We start from the raw sequence: 18,304 nt of genomic DNA, 5'->3' as shown, positions 1-18,304 counted from the left end.
CGAGGCCAGGGGTGGTTCACCCAAAGATAGAAGATAAGACAAACATACAGAAATTTACAAAAACAAGAACCTGTACACGCACACACAGTGTAGCATTTTTTTTTTTACGTGGACCAGCCAGTGTGTGTGTGTGTGTGTATATGTATGTATATGTATGTATATATATATATATATTATATACTTGTTTTACCGCCGGGTCAAACTCGATTTGCAAAATAATTAGCACATGCCTAGAATTACTGCCGGGTCAAACTTGTTTAAAAAAATAATTAGCGCATGCCTCGGTTTACTGCCGGGTCAAACTTGTCACGTCACGAGTGTGTAACACGGGTGGGAAATAAGCCATATTTCCTCTCATGGCATTCCCTCATATTACCAACGCCGTTTCCACGTTTAATCTAGGGAGTTTAACACAAGCGCTCTCGTGACCCGCTGCAGCCTATCGCGCTCTATATAATCCAGCCTTCCAAGATGGTTGCCAGATGAGGTGGCTAAGCCTGGGGACATCTGAAGCCTGTATGTTTTAAAGTTGTCGTTTGCCTGCATATCGTAAAGAAAAACGTCCAGCATTTTACAACTAATTGTAAACTTATAGGTGCCGACCATCAGGGCCGAGTTGCGATTAGAGAGTGTGGCGATGATAAGATATTAAGCCGAGTTGGTAAGAGAATTTGTTTGCTAATAGTAGCTACTAGCCATACCCATGTATGTTCTATGGGGGGTTAGCATCGGTTGTAATCCCGTTTCCTCCAATGTTTCTGATCTGATTGAATTTATATTTATGTCGAGTCTTTATTTTGGGCACATACATACGGTGACTGAGTGTTGTGGCATTTTAAGGCCATCTGCATTTTTTATGCTACATATTAACTGTTCTGAAGGTTTGCATATTTATGTAATTGTTCCTTTAGTTCTACAAACAGGAGATCGTTTGTGTTAAGGGTTTAATTATTATTATTTATTTCTATTTCATATGTGTCGTTTGGAAAGGTAAAATGTGTTTCTATAAGTTGTTTAACCGTTGCTATGGCTTCGGTTGCTATGGTTTCTGGTTGCTATGGTTACGGGCAGTTCCGTTCCCGCTGGCACGTTAAAGTGTTAAAAGATCTCCGGCATTAACAAGCAACGTGGCGTCTGTAATACTACACGGGAGATAGTGAACCACAGTTGCAGTTCAGAGAAATAACCACAGTAAGCTTCCTATTTCAGTGTGTTATAAGTGACAGTTTATAAATTGCACTCATTAAAGTTTAGGACGTTTGGGCACTCATGTTGCCAGTAGATGGGACGGGTGTGCTAACCGCAGCTCGCACGTGTGTTTGTTTGCTGCACAGTGACTTCACGAATGGCAGGTTTAGTCACGTATTAGTTAAGTTTGTTAAAGAGACCCTCTCCCCTGTGACTGTTTGCTATTTGGAGAGCGAGTGTGGAACATTATAAAGAGTTTAGTTGTGTGCTATCGTGGCTACATTGCTGCAAGGGAAGTGGAGAGCGTGAGTTGGGGAGGTAGCGTGTGAGTGGGGACGAGTGTATGAGTGTAATTAATGTGTGTTTATTATTGTCTGGTTATTGTATGTTTATGTGGTGTATATAGTACATTTTTCATCTATATAAGCCGTCTCCTCTCACTCTCTCTTAGACTAGATTTATTGGGTAAATAGTGAATAATTGGAGCATCCTCCCAAGGTAAAATAGTCTTTTACAGGCTCCCATACATTAACGTTTTTTTTTAAATTAAATGTGCTTCTCATGATAGTATCCTTACATCACACTCAAATTTATAAGCGCAGGCCTAAATTTACCGCATGCCTTTGGTAGGCGCCGGAGTGAGAAGAGGTTTTAAATAAATTAGCGCCCCGGCGGCAATTCAAGGAAATACGGTAAACTGTGTAAAGAACGCGCGCGCGCACACACACACACACACACACACACACACACACGTATGAAGTACAAGCTCCAGCATGTATTTTTTGACAAGACCAAATGTCTTAATTGTGACCCCGCCCCCTTCCTCCACCACCACGACCTCGTTATGATGTCGCTGCCCTTAAGAGGGTGAAAGAGCTCACCCTCTTCTTGACCTAACACGACCCCACTGTGACCTTCCAACCCTTTTAAGTTGGAAGAGGAAGGGGGGGGTGTAAACAGGGGGGGTGTGGCCTGGGGTCAAAGGTGAACAAGAGAAAGTTTAAACTTGGAGGTGAGAGTTAGCGCCTCTGTCGTTTGCACACATTACGTAACGTGTGTTCAATACATTTGTGTTAGAAAATGTGACATTTTTGTCGTTTTAGTAGGAAAAGTAAAGTACCAATGATTGTCACACACACATTAGGTGTGGTGAAATTTGACCTCTGCATTTGACACATCCCCTTGATCCCCCCCTGGGAGGTGAGGGGAGCAGTGGGCAGCAGCGGTGCTACGCCCGGGAATCATTTATGGTGGTCTAACTTAAATTGTATCACTAATACTATTTAATTAAAGGTGAATTTGGGTTGTTTTCAATACCTCATTTTTCTGCTCTGCTTCTTGTGCAGGTGAAGAAATCAAACAGTGACTCTCATGTTCCAGACCCTTCTGACAGCAGGTAAACAACAAGTGTGTGTGCGTGTGTGTGCGTGTGTGTGCGTGTGTGCGTGTGTGCGTGTGTGTGTGTGTGTGTGTGTGTGTGTGTGTGTGTGTGTGTGTGTGTGTGTGTGTGTGTGTGTGTGTGTGTGTGTGTGTGACTTCCCAAGATGCCAGAAAAAAAAAAACAAATTATCAAAGCAGTAATATGTAATAATTTGAGCTTAACAATGAACACATTTTGTTCAGTTTGTAGCTGTTACCATGGTGATCCAGGATTTAGTGGTCTGCATTTTTGGTGGACCAGCCAGGACACTTTTCATGATGTGAGCAATAGCTTTGGTGGTAATCTTTTTTTTTTTCTTTTTGATTGTCACACACTAGGTGTGGCGAAATTATTCTCTGCATTTGACCCATCACCCTTGATCACCCCCTAGGGGGTGAGGGGAGCAGTGGGCAGCAGCGTTGTCCGCGCTCGGGAATCATTTTTGGTGATGCAGAATTGTGTAATGTGTGTGTGTGTGTGTGTGTGTGTGTGTGTGTGTGTGTGTGTGTGTGTGTGTGTGTGTGTGTGTGTGTGTGTGTGTGTGTGTGTGTGTGTGTGTGTGAGTTCCTAAAATTACAGAAAAAAAAAACACAAATTATCAAAGCAATAATATGTAATAATTTGATCTTAACAATGAACATTTTTTTTCAGTTTGTAGCTGTTGCCACGGTGATCCAGAATTTAGTGGTCTGCATTTTTGGTGGACCAGCCAGGACACTTTTCTTGACATGTTAGCACTAGCTTTGGATGCTAGCGTTGCAGAATTGTGCAACGTTTGTAAAGCGTGCGTGCGTGCGTGCGTGTGTGTGCGTGTGTGTGTGTGTGTGTGTGTGGCTTCCTAAGATGACATGTTAACACTAGTTTTGGTGCTAATGTTGCACAATTGTGTAAAGTTACTTTGAAAACCCCCCTAATGATTAAAGTGGGTGTTTGGACATAACGTATGTTAGGATGTTATATTGCATCTGTTAGCTTATCTTATTCAGCTTCTGACCATTTATGCCACTGGTAAAATTTTGTATTTGCTACAGAGGAATTTTACCTATCAGTCACAATACTTTTGTACGACAAGAACAAGTCTTTCTTTTTTATGCATTCTAATTAGTAATATACGACAAGTACCAGGTGGCTAACAATGCAGCTAATGGTAGAAACCGATTGCACCCAAAAGGCCCTCGAAAAAAACATTCTAAAGTCACCAACAAAACTCCATTTACATGTGGTGACCTGAAAATTAATCAAGTATTAGTGATATTGTTATTATTAATGCTAACTTAGAGAAACAACTTTACCAGTGCCATGATTAGAGAGGTACCAGTAACTATCTTATGTAGCTAATGAAATGCTGAGCCGGTGAGCTACTGCATCACCTCTGAGTTGGTGAAAGTTAATTGTAGATTATATATTCTGCCTCTGATTTGTATAGTAGCAGGTTGCCGCCATAAACATAGAAGTCTGACATTCAACTTAAACTCGGATATGGCGAGAAAAACACAAAAAGAGGGTTGTTTAACTCTTGTTTAAAAAAAATTTTTTACCTGAGTGAGGATTAAGATTAATTCCTAATCTAAACGGTAAAAAACCAACATCCCATTAGTCGGCATCCCAGTGATAGCAGTCATTGCACAGTAAGTGATTGTTTTATTATGTTCATAGTTTGCATTTCTTGTTCAGCATTTAGCATTAGTGCTAATTGATGGATCTGATTTTCACTCAGCTTCTAAAACTTGTAGTTTGTCCTCTGTATATTCAGACTCAAAAACACAAAGTTCTTGATCAGGGGTCGGCAACCTTTTTGGCTAAGAGAGCCATGAAAGCCAATTATTTGAAAATGTATTTCCATGAGAGCCATATACAAACCCTGTTTCCATATGAGTTGGGAAATTGTGTTAGATATAAATATAAACGGAATACAATGATTTGCAAATCCTTTTCAACCCATATTCAATTGAATGCACTACAAAGACAACATATTTGATGTTCAAACTCATAAACTTTTTTTTCTTTTTTGCAAATAATAATTAACTTAAAATTTCATGGCTGCAACACGTGCCAAAGTAGTTGGGAAAGGGCATGTTCACCACTGTGTTACATCACCTTTTCTTTTAACAACACTCAATAAACGTTTGGGAACTGAGGAAACTAATTGTTGATGCTTTGAATGTGGAATTCTTTCCCATTCTTGTTTTATGTAAAGCTTCAGTCGTTCAACAGTCCGGGGTCTCCGCTGTTGTATTTTACGCTTCATAATGCGCCACACATTTTCGATGGCAGACAGGTCTGGACTGCAGGCGGGCCAGGAAAGAACCCGCACTCTTTTAATACGAAGCCACGCTGTTGTAACACGTGGCTTGGCATTGTCTTGCTGAAACAAGCAGGGGCGTCTATGATAACGTTGCTTGGATGACAACATATGTTGTTCCAAAACCTGTATGGACCTTTCAGCATTAATGGTGCCTTCACATGTGTGTAAGTTACCCTTGCCTCTGGCACTAATGCACCCCCATACCATCACAGATGCTGGTTTTAGAACTTTGCGCCTATAACAATCCGAATAGTTATTTTCTTCTTTGTCCTGGAGGACACCACGTCCTCTGTTTCCAAATATAATTTGAAATGTGGACTCGTCAGACCGTAGAACACTTCCACTTTGCATCAGTCCTTTGTAGATGAGCTCGGGCCCAGCGAAGCCGGCGGTGTTTCAGGGTGTTGTTGATAAATGGGTTTGGCTTTGTATAGTAGAGTTTTAACTTGCACTTACAGATGTAGCGACCAACTGTAGTTACTGACAGTGGTTTTATGAAGTGTTCCTGAGCCCATGTGGTTAATTAATGTTGATTAATGTTGTTCTAAAACTGTTCGACAATTTGCTTACAAAGTGGTGAACCTCGTCCCATCCTTGTTTGTGAATTTCATGGAAGCTGCTTTTATACCCAATCATGGCACCCAACTGTTCCCAGTTAGCCTGCACACCTGTGGGATGTTCCATATAAGTGTTTGATGAGCATTCCTCAACTTAAACAGTATTTATTTCCACTTTCCAAACTTCTTTGTCATGTGTTGCTGGCATCAAATTCTAAAGTTAATGATTATTTGCAAAAAAAAAAAAAGTTTATCAGTTTGAACATCAAATATGTTGTCTTTGTAGCATATTCAACTGAATATGGGTTGAAAATGATTTGCAAATCATTGTATTCCGTTTATATTTACATCTAATACAATTTCCCAACTGATATGGAAACTGGGTTTGTATATTTTTTTTAACACTGAATACATATAAATGCATGCTTTTTTAAGTAAGACCAACATTTTTAGAGTATAATAAGTCTCTTATTATTTTTGATACCATTTTTATTCTGAAGCTAACCAATAATGAATAAAATAATTCTTACCATTAATGCGACTTCTTGAACTGGTGCGGTAGAAAACGGATGGATGGATTAAAATGCATGAGAATGTTTTATATTTTGAACGTTATTTTTGACACTGATTACCAGCGGAGAGCCAGATGCAGTCATCAAAAGAGCCACATCATATCAATCAATTAATCAATCAATGTTTATTTATATAGCCCTAAATCACAAGTGTCTCAAAGGGCTGCACAAGCCACAATGCGGTGCAGAGCCCACATAAGGGCAAGCAAAAACTCACCCCAGTGGGGCTTCAGTGACAATGACGTCATCAATCATAGGTTCTTTGCCCCTCTTCTGGATCATCATTTGTCCCAAAGTAGTGATTGTTGTCTCTCCTGAAGTCTGCAATGATTAGTAGTAGTTTCTATTGTTGCAGGAAATGGCAAACGTTGTAATGCATCTGTGAAATCAGTACGATTTTGTATGGTTAAAATGATTAAAACACATAAATATTACATGTTGTTAAGAAAGTGCCTGTTACTACATTACACATACCGTATTTCCTTGAATTGCCGCAGGATATGTAATATGCGCCTGCCTTGAATTACTGCCGGGTCGAACTCGCTTCGCAAAATAATGAGCGCATGCTTAGTATTACCGCCTGGTCAAACTCGTGACGTCACGAGCAACGTTCCCTCTAAGGTGCGCGCCTGTGCAATTGTGCACTGCTCACGAGTCCTCTGCCCACGGCAAATCTATGCCGCGCACAAAATCCAATAAAAAAAAAAAAGCAATTTTCGAAGTAATTGACGACAAGAGGCCACAACAGAGACTACAGTTTTCGTTATCACTGTTCAATTATTGTAACGTCTGTCGGGACGCATTGAGGAGGACAAGAATTCAAACCAATCCCTTTATTGAGCAAAACTCTTTATAAACACATGACCAAAAACATTGCTAAACAATTTCTATCTAGCGCAGCTGGTCATTTTCTGCCGTACAAAGCAGACCGAAACCAACTTTTCCATCCGTCATATCAACAGCAGCTGCGATCGCTCTTTCTCACTTGTGCCAACACATGAACATATGGCACTGAGCCAGTGATGCGTTTACAGCCACACAAAAAGTCGGACATTTCCGACACCGCACATTATGTGTAATTCCAGGTTGTTACACTATGATTTACCAATTAAATGTGTGCTCATTCTACTGTCATTTATTAAGAATCTTAATTTATAAATATTAATCGTGAAATGCCGTTATTATATTAAAGAAATACTAATACAATATATATATATATATATATATTACAAACGGAAAGTTACAGCAATGTTCACATGATCCAGTGCTTACATCTCATTGTGCAACATGTGAATGTTTTAATGGGAACTAAATGCAATATCTGAAAGGGGTACACATTATTTCCAAAGCAGGTCCCCAACCAGACATACAATATAGTGCACAGCTCATTGAAAAACAATATTTGTTGTTCTTGTCATTGTAAGTGGGCCAAAACACTTACATTAGAAAATGATCACATGGAAGTGACTGCTGTCATTTGATTAGAATAATAAGAAATTTAACTCGTTGAGATAGGCGCCAGCACCCCCCGCGACCCCAATAGGGAATAAGCGGTAGAAAATGGATGGATGGATGGATTTAGTCAGGTTTGGGACAGGTGTGCTACAGGTGTGGCCTCAATGTGCACGTCTCATGTTGCTCACATGTGCTCCACTGAATGCTCAAGGAGTTTTTGCGTTTGCTCACACACATGAAAAATTAGAGGGAACATTGGTCACGAGTGACACTTCCCCCGTCATCATTTTCAAAATGGAGGAGGCTGATTTCAATACCGGTAATTAGAAATTGCATAAAGGGAAGAAGATTAAGAGCTATTCAGTAGGATTTAAGGTCCAAGCTTACATCACACTCAAATGTTTACTGCATGCCTTTGGTAAGTGCCGGAGTGAGAAGAGGTTCTAAAATAATTTGTGCATGCTTATTTTTACCACATGCCTTTGGTAAGCGCAGGCGTAAGAAGAGGTTTTAAATTAATTAGCGCCCCGGCGGCAATTCAAGGAAATACGGTATACTTACAGTGTGTACATATAACATGTTGATTTACATGTTTTTAAAGCAATTTATAGGCACAATAGAGCAAATCCCATTACCTGTATTGTTAGCTGACTCTTTATAGCGTTTTTTTACGAGATAGAATGCATTAAAAATAAAAACAAGTGTGTGCTTGTCACATAAGGATAGTAAATGATAGGCTACATTTAAAAAATAAAAAAAAAGTTTGGTTTTTGTATCTCTTTGGAGAGTGCCTTTACAGTTCCTTACAGCTACTGTGTTTTTCAGACTATAAGTCGCAGTTTTTTTCATAGTTTGGCCGGGGGTGCGACTAATGTGTGAAATTATTAACACATTACCGTAAAATATCAAATAATATTATTTATCTCATTCGCTGAAGAGACGAAGAAAATATCAGCAATCGTCACACACACGTCAACCAATAAGAATTTGTCGGGGGAGGGTCATGGCAGAAATGCATTGTGGGACATGGAATGCTAAGTGCTATATGCTATATGCTGCTGCCGTAGCTTTTAAATTGGATCATTTCATCGTTGGCGGTAATTTATAAAAACTGAGAAGGGCTGAACAAATATGGCAACGAAAAGGAAATCATGTACTGCAAATAATAAGCTGGATGTAGTGAAATATGCAGCAGAAAACGACAAGAGGAAGCGGCGCATACCTTTAGAGTTGGCAGAGTTGTTTAGAAGCGACATCAAGGAAGAAGATTTCATGGGATTTATCGATTAGGAGTGACAGATTGTTTGGTAAACGTATAGCATGTTCTATATGTTATAGTTATTTGAATGACTCTTACCATAATATATTACGTTAACATACCAGGCACCTTCTCAGTTGGTCATTTATGCGTCATATAACGTACACTTATTCAGCCTGTTGTTCACTATTCTTTATTTATTTTAAATTGCCTTTCAAATGTCTATTCTTGGTGTTGGATTTTATCAAATAAATTTCCCTCAAAAATGCGACTTATACTCCAGTGCGACGTATATATGTTTTTTTCCTTTTTTATTATGCATTTTCGGCCGGTGCGACGTATACTCCGGAGCGATTTATAATCCGAAAAATACGGGACTTTGAATCAGGTCTTTTGATATCAAGTTCAGTCCCCACTCCAAAGTCCTATGTTATATACTTGAAGTACACTCCCTTCACTGTGTGACATTTGGGTACAATCTTTTTTTTTTTGACACTAACCCTAATAAATCAGTCATGTCAAGGAGCACATCAATGTTAATGCATGTGTACTTCTGAGCCAGAGTGGATCGCAATAAAAGGCTCTTCATGTACAAACCAGTGAAGAAGAGTTTATGAAACACCCACTGCTGTAATCACCTCTGAAAAAAGATATAAAGGAGGCGTGTTTGTATTGATAAGAACCATTCTCTACTGTTAGAAAAAAAGAAAAGTGAGTGTAAAACACTTTGGCAATAGAGGCAAGGAAAAACCTCTAAGGAAGTTTTTCTGTTAGAGAGCACCAGTTGATTACCATCTAAAACGTAGAAGAAAGAAGCAGAGTGGGAATGTTTAACTGAGCCGTCCCTCGTCATGTTTAAAGCTGTCGGTACGACTGCGGCTTGTCAGCCATGCGTGTAGTTGCCGCACAGCGCATGTTTGTTTGACTTCTCCCTCCATCACTGCCATCTCTGGCTTTGATGTGCCCACAAATCAGGGGAAGTGTGACAAGCCTGCGGGCATCGTGACTTGCTATAAATATAAAATCCCTCCATAGAGGGCTAAAAAAGCACATTTTTTGTCGTGTGCGACGCCAAAATATCCCATAATGAGAAATGTACCCACAGTTAAATGTGGGCTGTCAAGACACTCTCTCACACACACACACACGCTTCCACTATGGCACACGGTTGTGGTTTTGGTCTGTTTTTTTCTTATTTGACATATTTATTTACACCAGGGGTGTGCAAAGTGGACTGCATCTCTTTTTTCTTAAAATATGATTACTAAAAAGAAAATTACCATCAAAAGTGAATTGATTTACCATGAATTGATTAACGTGGACCCCGACTCAAACAAGTTGAAAAACTTATTCGGGTGTTACCATTTAGTGGTCAGTTGTAAGGAATATGTACTGAACTGTGCAATCTACTAATAAGAGTTTCAATCAATCAAAGTGGACTAAAAGAGCATTCATATGTATTGTAACGAGAACAAGTTGAAATGTCAATCAATCAATCAATCAATGTTTATTTATATAGCCCTAAATCACAATTGTCTCAAAGGGCTGCACAAGCCACAACGACATCCGCAGTACAGAGCCCACATAAGGGCAAGGAAAAACTCACCCCAGTGGGACGTCGGTGACAATGACTATGAGAAACCTTGGAGAAATGTTGCTGCTAATAATACAAAGCTGACATTCAGGCAGTTTTTTGCTCTGACAAAAATTTAGATATTGTACTGCTTTTGAATGTGACCATGGTCTGCGCATCCTTTTGATTTTTTTCAGTCTGCAGTCCTCTGTGACTATCCCAGCACACACAGTGTCCAAATACACTAAAGTACTTGCACATGGAACAAAGTGCATGTTACGTGGCAATTGTTCCGTATCCTGTACATTCTGACCCCTGACCTCTGACTCCACAGGTCAATGGAAATGCAGGACCTAGCCAGTCCTCATAACCGTGTGGGAGGCGGGGATTCATCGGGCTCCAAGCTGGACAAGAATAACCTGGGAAGCCCTTCCGTCACCACCAATGGAACAGGAGGTAGCGTTGGACAACATGCTTTTTGACGAGGTTTCGTCAATGTCAGGTTCTAACTTTGATTTGACCATTGAATTTTGGCCATTTCCCAACCAATATTCGACAACTCAAATACAACGTTGTAACAACATGCTTTTTGCCGTTTATTCAATGTCAGCTTGTAACATTTTTTTGACCATTGAAATGTGGAATTATTTCCCATCCAACAACGTGGATCCAGCAGTGGACTTCATTGCTGTCTCAATTTACAAATATAACAATTTTGCAACGTTGTTTCAAAGACCTCCAATCCATGGTTCTCGCCCGGAAAAGGGTGGAGTGCTATCCCCGGGTAGGGGAGGAGACTCTGCCCCAAGTGGAGGAGTTCAAGTACCTCGAAGTCTTGTTCACGAGTGAGGGAAGAGTGGATCGTGAGATCGACAGGCAGATCAGAGCGGCGTCTTCAGTAATGCGGACTTTGTATCGATCCGTTGTGGTGAAGAAGGAGCTGAGCCGGAAGGCAAAGCTCTCAATTTACCGGTCGATCCCCGTTCCCATTCTCACCTATGGTCATGAGCTTTGGGTTATGACCGAAAGGACAAAATCACGGGTACAAGCGGTTGAAATAACTTTCTTCCGACGGGTGGTGAGGCTCTCCCTTAGAGATAGGGTGAGAAGCTCTGACAACCGGGGGGAGCTCAAAGTAAAGCCGCCACTCCTCCACATCGAGAGGAGCCAGATGAGGTGGTTCGGGCATCTGGTCAGGAAGCCACCCGAACGCCTCCCTCGGGAGGTGTTTCAGGCACATCCGACCGGTAGGAGGCCACGGGGAAGACCCAGGACACGTTGGGAAGAATATGTCTCCCGGCTAACCTGGGAACGGTTTGGGATCCCTAGGGAGATGGACAAAGTGGCTAGGAAGAAGGAAGTCTGGGCTTCCCTGCTTAGGCTGCTGCCCCCGCGACCCGACCTCGGATAAGCGGAAGAAGATGGATAGATGAATGTTTCAAAGTCAGTTTTAAATAGGGTTGTACCACGATACAAATGAATCTTATTCGGTACTATTCGTTATACAAATTTGTGCTATCATCCAAACCTAATGTAAAGTATCAAACAACAGAAGAATAAGTGATTGTTACATTTTAACAGAAGTGTAGATAGAACATGTTAAAAGATAAAGTAAGCAGATATTAACAGTAAATGAGCAAGTAGATTAATAATCCATTGTCTACCACTTGTCCTTAATCATTTTGACAAAATATTAGAATGATAAATGACACAATATGATACTGCATATGTCAGCAGCTGATTTTAGGAGCCTTTGTTTGCTTACTTACTGCTAAAAGACAAGTTGTCTTGTATGTTCACTATTTTATTTAAGGACAAACTTTCAATAAGAAACATATGTTTAATATACTGTAAGATTTAAAAAAAAATGCAATTTTTTGTGGTCCCCTTTATTTAGAAAAGTATCAAAGTACCGAAAAGTAGCTAAATAATTTTGGCACTGGTACCAAAATATTGGTATCGAGACAACACTAGTTTTAAATGACATTTATGTATAATCAATGTTGTATGAAAGTCATGTGGCTGCTAGGATGGGAGGGGGAGGCAGTGTCGACAACGCTGTAGATATTTTTTGAATGTTTCAAAGCACACATGGCTTTTCCATTACTTTCTTTGGAATCATATTTAACTAGCAAAACCGGATAAAAGCTGTAAAAAGGTTGAAAAAAAAAAACACTCAAAAAGCCCACAATGTAGCAATTAGCACAGTGGTTAATGGCAGTACTGGTCTACTGACTGAATGAGCTCATACAATGGTACAAAGTTACCTCAGTAACACAGAGAAAGTTGGTACACCAAAGAATATTTTTATACAGCATGTGGTGTGAAACCGAAAAGTTAGTACAATGACAAGTTCGTTAATTTAGGGTTTCTCTGTATAATAATAAATGTTTAATAGTAATAATATACTAGGGCTGCGAATCTTTGGGTGTCCTGTGATTCGATTCAATATCGATACTTGGGGTCACGATTCGATAATATATTGATTTTTTTCCGATTCGATTCAATTCGATTCTCGATTCAAAAACGATATTTTTCCGATTCAAAACAATTCTGTATTCATTCAATACATAGGATTTCAGCAGGATCTACCCCAGTCTGCTGACATGCTAGCAGAGTAGTACATTTAAAAAAAAAAAAAAGCTTTTATATTTGTAAAGGACAATGTTTTATGAACTGATTGCAATAATGTAAATTTGTTTTAACTATTAAACGAACCAAAAATATGACTTATTGTATCTTTGTGAAAACATTGGACACAGTGTGTTGTCAAGCTTATGAGATGCGATGCAAGTGTAAGCCACTGTGACACTATTGTTCTTTTTTTTTAATTTTTATAAATGTCTAATGATAATGTCAATGAGGGATTTTTAATCACTGCTATGCTGAAATTATAACTTAATATTGATACTGTTGTTGATAATATTCAGTTTTGTTTCACTACTTTTGGTTTGTTCTGTGTCGTGTTTGTGTCTTCTCAATTGCTCTGTTTATTGCAGTTCTGAGTGTTGCTGGGTCAGGTTTGGTTTTGGAATTGGATTGCATTGTTATGGTATTGCTGTGTAGTGGTTTGTTGGATTGATTTAAAAAAAAAAGAAGAAAAAAATAATCGATTTAAAAATAAAAATTAGAATCGATACTGAATCGCACAACGTATTCGATTCGATTCGTATTCGAATCGATTTTTTCCCACACCCCTATAATATACAATGTTATAAATAAAGATGCATAAATAAAATCTAAGCCCTTCAATCATAATCAAATTATAAATTATAAATTATTTGTATCAAAATTTCAGCTTTTTCTCATTACATTAATATTACAATCTGTATTCCACATATTTTATGTATTTATTTATCATTCACACCCTCAAAAGCGACGTGGGTCCAAAGTGTAGCCTGGGACCATTTGAAGCCCACAGCTATGTTTATATTGGCCTGTAACATATCTTTTAAGTCCAATTAAACAAGGAAACCAAAAAAATAACAGAAAAAATGCCAAAAAGTACAACTGCTAACACAAATAAGTTGAATAACTAATAACATTCAGGATTTTTCTCGAGTAATAATAATAATAATAATAATAATGGATTAGATTTTATATTGCGCTTTTCTATTATTGGACAGAGAAGTGGGAACCCATCATTCATTCACACCTGGTGGTGGTAAGCTACATTTGTAGCCCCAGCTGCCCTGGGGTAGACTGACGGAAGAGTGGCTGCCAGTTTGCGCCTACGGCCCCTCCGACCACCACCTATCATTCATTCATCATGCATTCACCAGTGTGAGCGGCACCGGGGGTAAGGGTGAAGTGTCCTGCCCAAAGACACAACGGCAGCGATTTGGATGTCAGAGGTGGGGAGCGAACCTGCAACCCTCAGGTTTCTGGCACGGCCGCTCTACCCACTGCGCCATGCCGCCCCATATTTCTAAGCTGGAATGGCTTTTACCTTGTTTACGATATTATATTAAAATGTCAGTATTTTGACTCCTTAGTGAAATTTGGACACATCTGTTCAAAGCTGTCCTAAAGTGGATGTCTCTGTATTAAATATAAATTGCACAATAGACCATCTGCTGGTGTCACAGCTGTTTTAGAGCTTTTATTTTACTCCTTTCATACTCTGTGCTAAATCCTGTGATTGATACAATAGACGTTTATGAAATCCATTGCAAAGTCATCAGAGAACATTTTTTCTTTTTCTGGACGTGCCAACGCTGGCATGAGTCGTAAAGTGTAAATACGCACAGTCCACACTCTTGGCAAAGGCTGTGCGTCGTTCGGAATGGTCCAAAATCCGAATGGAAACTATTCTTCGTTTTGTCTTCTTTGAGGCTACTTTAAACTCCACTCGCGATCTTCCATTCCTAACCTTTGACCTTTTGCTGTGTGGCGCAGTCAGATCATTTTAGTCGTGTGCGTTGAGATCACGGTCAGCAAGCGCAGCAGACTGAGGCGAGGCGGGACTGCATGCCGGCGGCCAAAATAAACGACATCTCTTACATTCCCCTCGGCTGACATCGAGAAGGTCTCCATGGCGACGCGTTTGCCTCCACCAGAGCTTGTGCAACGATTTGAGTGCAGTTCTCTAATGTGATGCAGCATTGTCTAAAATTTAACAATTCACAATTGCATAGTTAGCTTTTTTCGGCAAATAGGTCAATAGATGAATTTTGATTTTTCCACTGTCAAAAAATTTGCCAAATCATATCATCGTATGTCATTTTAAAAACATTGATATGGCTTTCTATACAAATTCACATACATGATTTGTTGTTTTTCTTTGCTTGATGAAAAAAACATCCATCCATCCATTTTCTACTGCTTGTCCCTTTCTGGGTCCGGGGGATGCTGGAGCCTATTTCAGCTGCGTTTCGGGCAGAAGGCAGGGTATACCCTGGAAAAGTCGCCACCTCATCACAGGGCCAACACAGATAGACAACATTCACACTCACATTCACACAGTAGGGCCAATTTAGTGTTGCCAATCAACCTATTCCCAGGTGCATGTCTTTGGAAGTGGGAGGAAGCCTTAGTTAGCGGAGGGAACTCATGAAGTCACAGGGACAACATGCAAAGATATATTCAAAAATGTAATATCGTAATTTCTGGGCTATAGAGCGCACCGGTTTTAAGCCACACCCACCAACTTTTAGAAGAAATAAAAATGTTTATCCAAATATTAGCCACACCGGACCGTAAGCTGCAGATATACACCAGTACGAAATAATTTGTATATGTTTGTTTACATACCTTAATTGGTTCCAAATGGTGCCTGTCATACGGCAGTAAAACGGCTTGATCAGGCAAAACAGATGTCATCGTTTTGGCCCCACAAGCTGCGGAAGCTCGCTCTCCAATCAGTTAAACAGACTCAATAATTCCACGGTGACGTTTTGGTAAATTCACGAAACTGAAACCATATAAAAAGAATGCCATCGTAAGTTAATAATACTATCAGACACTTGTAAACATGTTAGCAATTTTTGTTAATGCTTCCAACGCTAATTTTCTAGCTTGATTACATTATGATAGCACGTACAAAAATGTATAAAAACTAGAGATGTCCGATAATGTTTTTTTTAACGATATTCTGATATTGTCCAACTATTAATTACCGATACTGATATCAACCGATACCGATATATACAGTCGTGGAATTAATTTTTATATTTAACTATTATTTTTAAACACCTTATTATGCCTAATTTTGTTGTGATGCCCCGCTGCATGCATTAAACAATACAACATCCATCCATCCATCCATGTTCTACCGCTTATTCCCTTTGAGGCGCGGGGGGCGCTGGTACCTATCTCAGCTACAATCGGGCGGAAGGCGGGTTACACCCTGGACAAGTCGCTACCTCATCGCAGGGCAACAATGTAACAAGGTTTTCCAAAATAAATCAACTCAAGTTATGGAAAAAAATGCCAACATGGTACTGCTACATTTATTATTGAAGTCACAGAGTGCTTTTTTTTTTAACATGCCTCAAAACAGCAGCTTGGAATTTGGGACATGCTCTCCCTGAGAGATTCTATAAGGATGTTGAAGTGGGCGGGGTTGGGAGGGCAGGGGTGTATATTGTAGCGTCCCGGAAGAGTTGGTGCTGCAAGGGTTTTTGGGTATTTGTTCTGTTGTGTTTATGTTGTGTTACGCTGCGGATGTTCTCCCGAAATTTGTTTTTCATTCTTGTTTGGTGTGGGTTCACAGTGTGGCGCATATTTTTAACAGTGTTGAAGTTATTAATACGGTCACCCTCAGTGTGACCTCTATGGCTGTTGACCGAGTATGACTTGCATTCACTTGTGTGTGTGAAAAGCCGTAGATATTATGTGACTGGGCCGGCACGCAGAGTCAGTGCCTTTAAGGTTTATTGGCGCTCCACACCTCTACGTACGTCCGCGTACACAGCGGCTTTTTAAAAAGTCATTAAATTTACTTTTTGAAACAGATCATTTCCGATATTACATTTTAAAGCATTTATCGGCCGATATCGGCAGTCCGATATTATCGGACATTCCTAATAAAAACACTCCTGCACATGTGACGGTTTAGTGTTTTAGTGGTATTGTAAAACTTACAAACGTTGCTTGTAGGAATGGATGAAATATCCTTTTGAGCAGAAACCCTGTAGACCATGGGTGTTAAATGTTCAGCCAGGTTTTATCCGGCCCGTGAGATGAGTTTCAATGAAAGAAAACTGCTGTTCTAAGTGTGCCCGCCAGAAGTCGCAGTAGCAATTTTTTGTATCCCCTGCAGGAGCGCATGCATGACTTTAGAGTGGGCGGAGCAATGTGCCATGTAAATATAGAGGCAAGACTGGCGTTTGGACACTACGTACTGACGCGGATTATTAGTGAGAGTATACAAAATGTAAATGGTTACGTTCATGCCTAAATTATCTAAAATGTTGTTGATAATGGGGAAACATTGTCTGGGCTCACATAAATATGCTGAAATATTATGTATCCTTTTCTAACTTCATGTGTGATTAATTAAATGAGTCCAAATTCACAAGTGATGTTGTAGATGATGTTAGTTGAGGAAATTAAGTAAATAACATGTCCGAGTTTTTAAAAAGTTTCAAAAAATGAAATAACATTTATTTTTGGAAATGCAAATAGGCCAATTGTCAGCTGTGCGATATTGCAAAGGTTTGCATATATACCTGGTGAGGGGAAAAGTTGGTATAACTAAATAAGCAAATCAGGTAAATGATACAATATCTTGGACTCTCCAGGTTTATATAATGATTTATCGTCTTTAGTGAAGTGCCCGGGTGTATGTCGGTGTGTGTTGTATAAAAGTATTCTGATCTGAATATGTATTTGTGTTGGAAAGCATTTTGAAAAACATAACACAAAACGTCATCAATCGGCGCCCTCATCATGTCCTCCCATCCTTCCCACCTTGCACCACCTGTAGGTGAAAACATGACCGTTCTAAACACGGCTGATTGGCTGCTTGGCTGCAGCAGCCCGCCCCCAGCACCTGCCTCCAAGGACTATGGTACAGAGGTGCATGTGTGTGACTTGACAGCAGCCATTAATACCACTTGTGCCTAATTGACTTGGATTGCTTTTATATTATCATTTTCGTTTGCTGTGAATTATTTTCAGTCATCTTGTGGCAGTGTGTGCATGTAAAAGTCCTGTTTCCACCAAGTGCTCCAGGTCAGTTCCGGCGCTATAATGCCCCTGGGGTTGTTGGTACCACAGGAAAAAAGGTGCCAAGTTAGTTAGTCTGGTACCAACAAACATTTGACACTGGAACCATTACATTTGATACCAAACTGAACTTGGTGGGAAAAGGTCTAATAATTTTTGGTGTGTGGGTTGTGTCCCCTGCACTAAACTAGACTAACACTACACGTCTTTCTTTTGTCTTTAAGTGAAAACAGAGCCAATGAACAACAGTGAGACAGTCACCACCACGGGCGACGCAACGCTAGACTCCTACGGCAGCTCAGGTA

At 39.9% G+C, this 18,304-nt stretch overlaps 1 protein-coding gene across 6 annotated transcripts in view; it reads left to right on the top strand.

Moving 5' to 3' along the window:
- The window catches only part of eya4 (EYA transcriptional coactivator and phosphatase 4), a 132,683-nt gene that overhangs the window by 84,264 nt on the left and 30,115 nt on the right, over window positions 1-18,304 (top strand). For 5 of the 6 annotated variants that reach the window (XM_061900654.1, XM_061900658.1, XM_061900653.1 and 2 more), the window contains 4 exons: window positions 2,535-2,584; window positions 10,663-10,784; window positions 17,758-17,841; window positions 18,224-18,301. In XM_061900654.1, coding sequence (XP_061756638.1) covers window positions 2,535-2,584; window positions 10,663-10,784; window positions 17,758-17,841; window positions 18,224-18,301 — 334 coding nt within the window. The remainder of the gene's footprint in view (window positions 1-2,534; window positions 2,585-10,662; window positions 10,785-17,757; window positions 17,842-18,223; window positions 18,302-18,304) is intronic. The other variant, XM_061900655.1, reaches the window with a different exon arrangement.

This window comes from Nerophis ophidion, linkage group LG05 (assembly GCF_033978795.1).
Source record: "Nerophis ophidion isolate RoL-2023_Sa linkage group LG05, RoL_Noph_v1.0, whole genome shotgun sequence".
NCBI lineage: Eukaryota > Metazoa > Chordata > Actinopteri > Syngnathiformes > Syngnathidae > Nerophis > Nerophis ophidion.
Note: the sequence above shows the minus strand (reverse complement) of the source record. Positions and strands in the feature narration are given on the sequence as shown.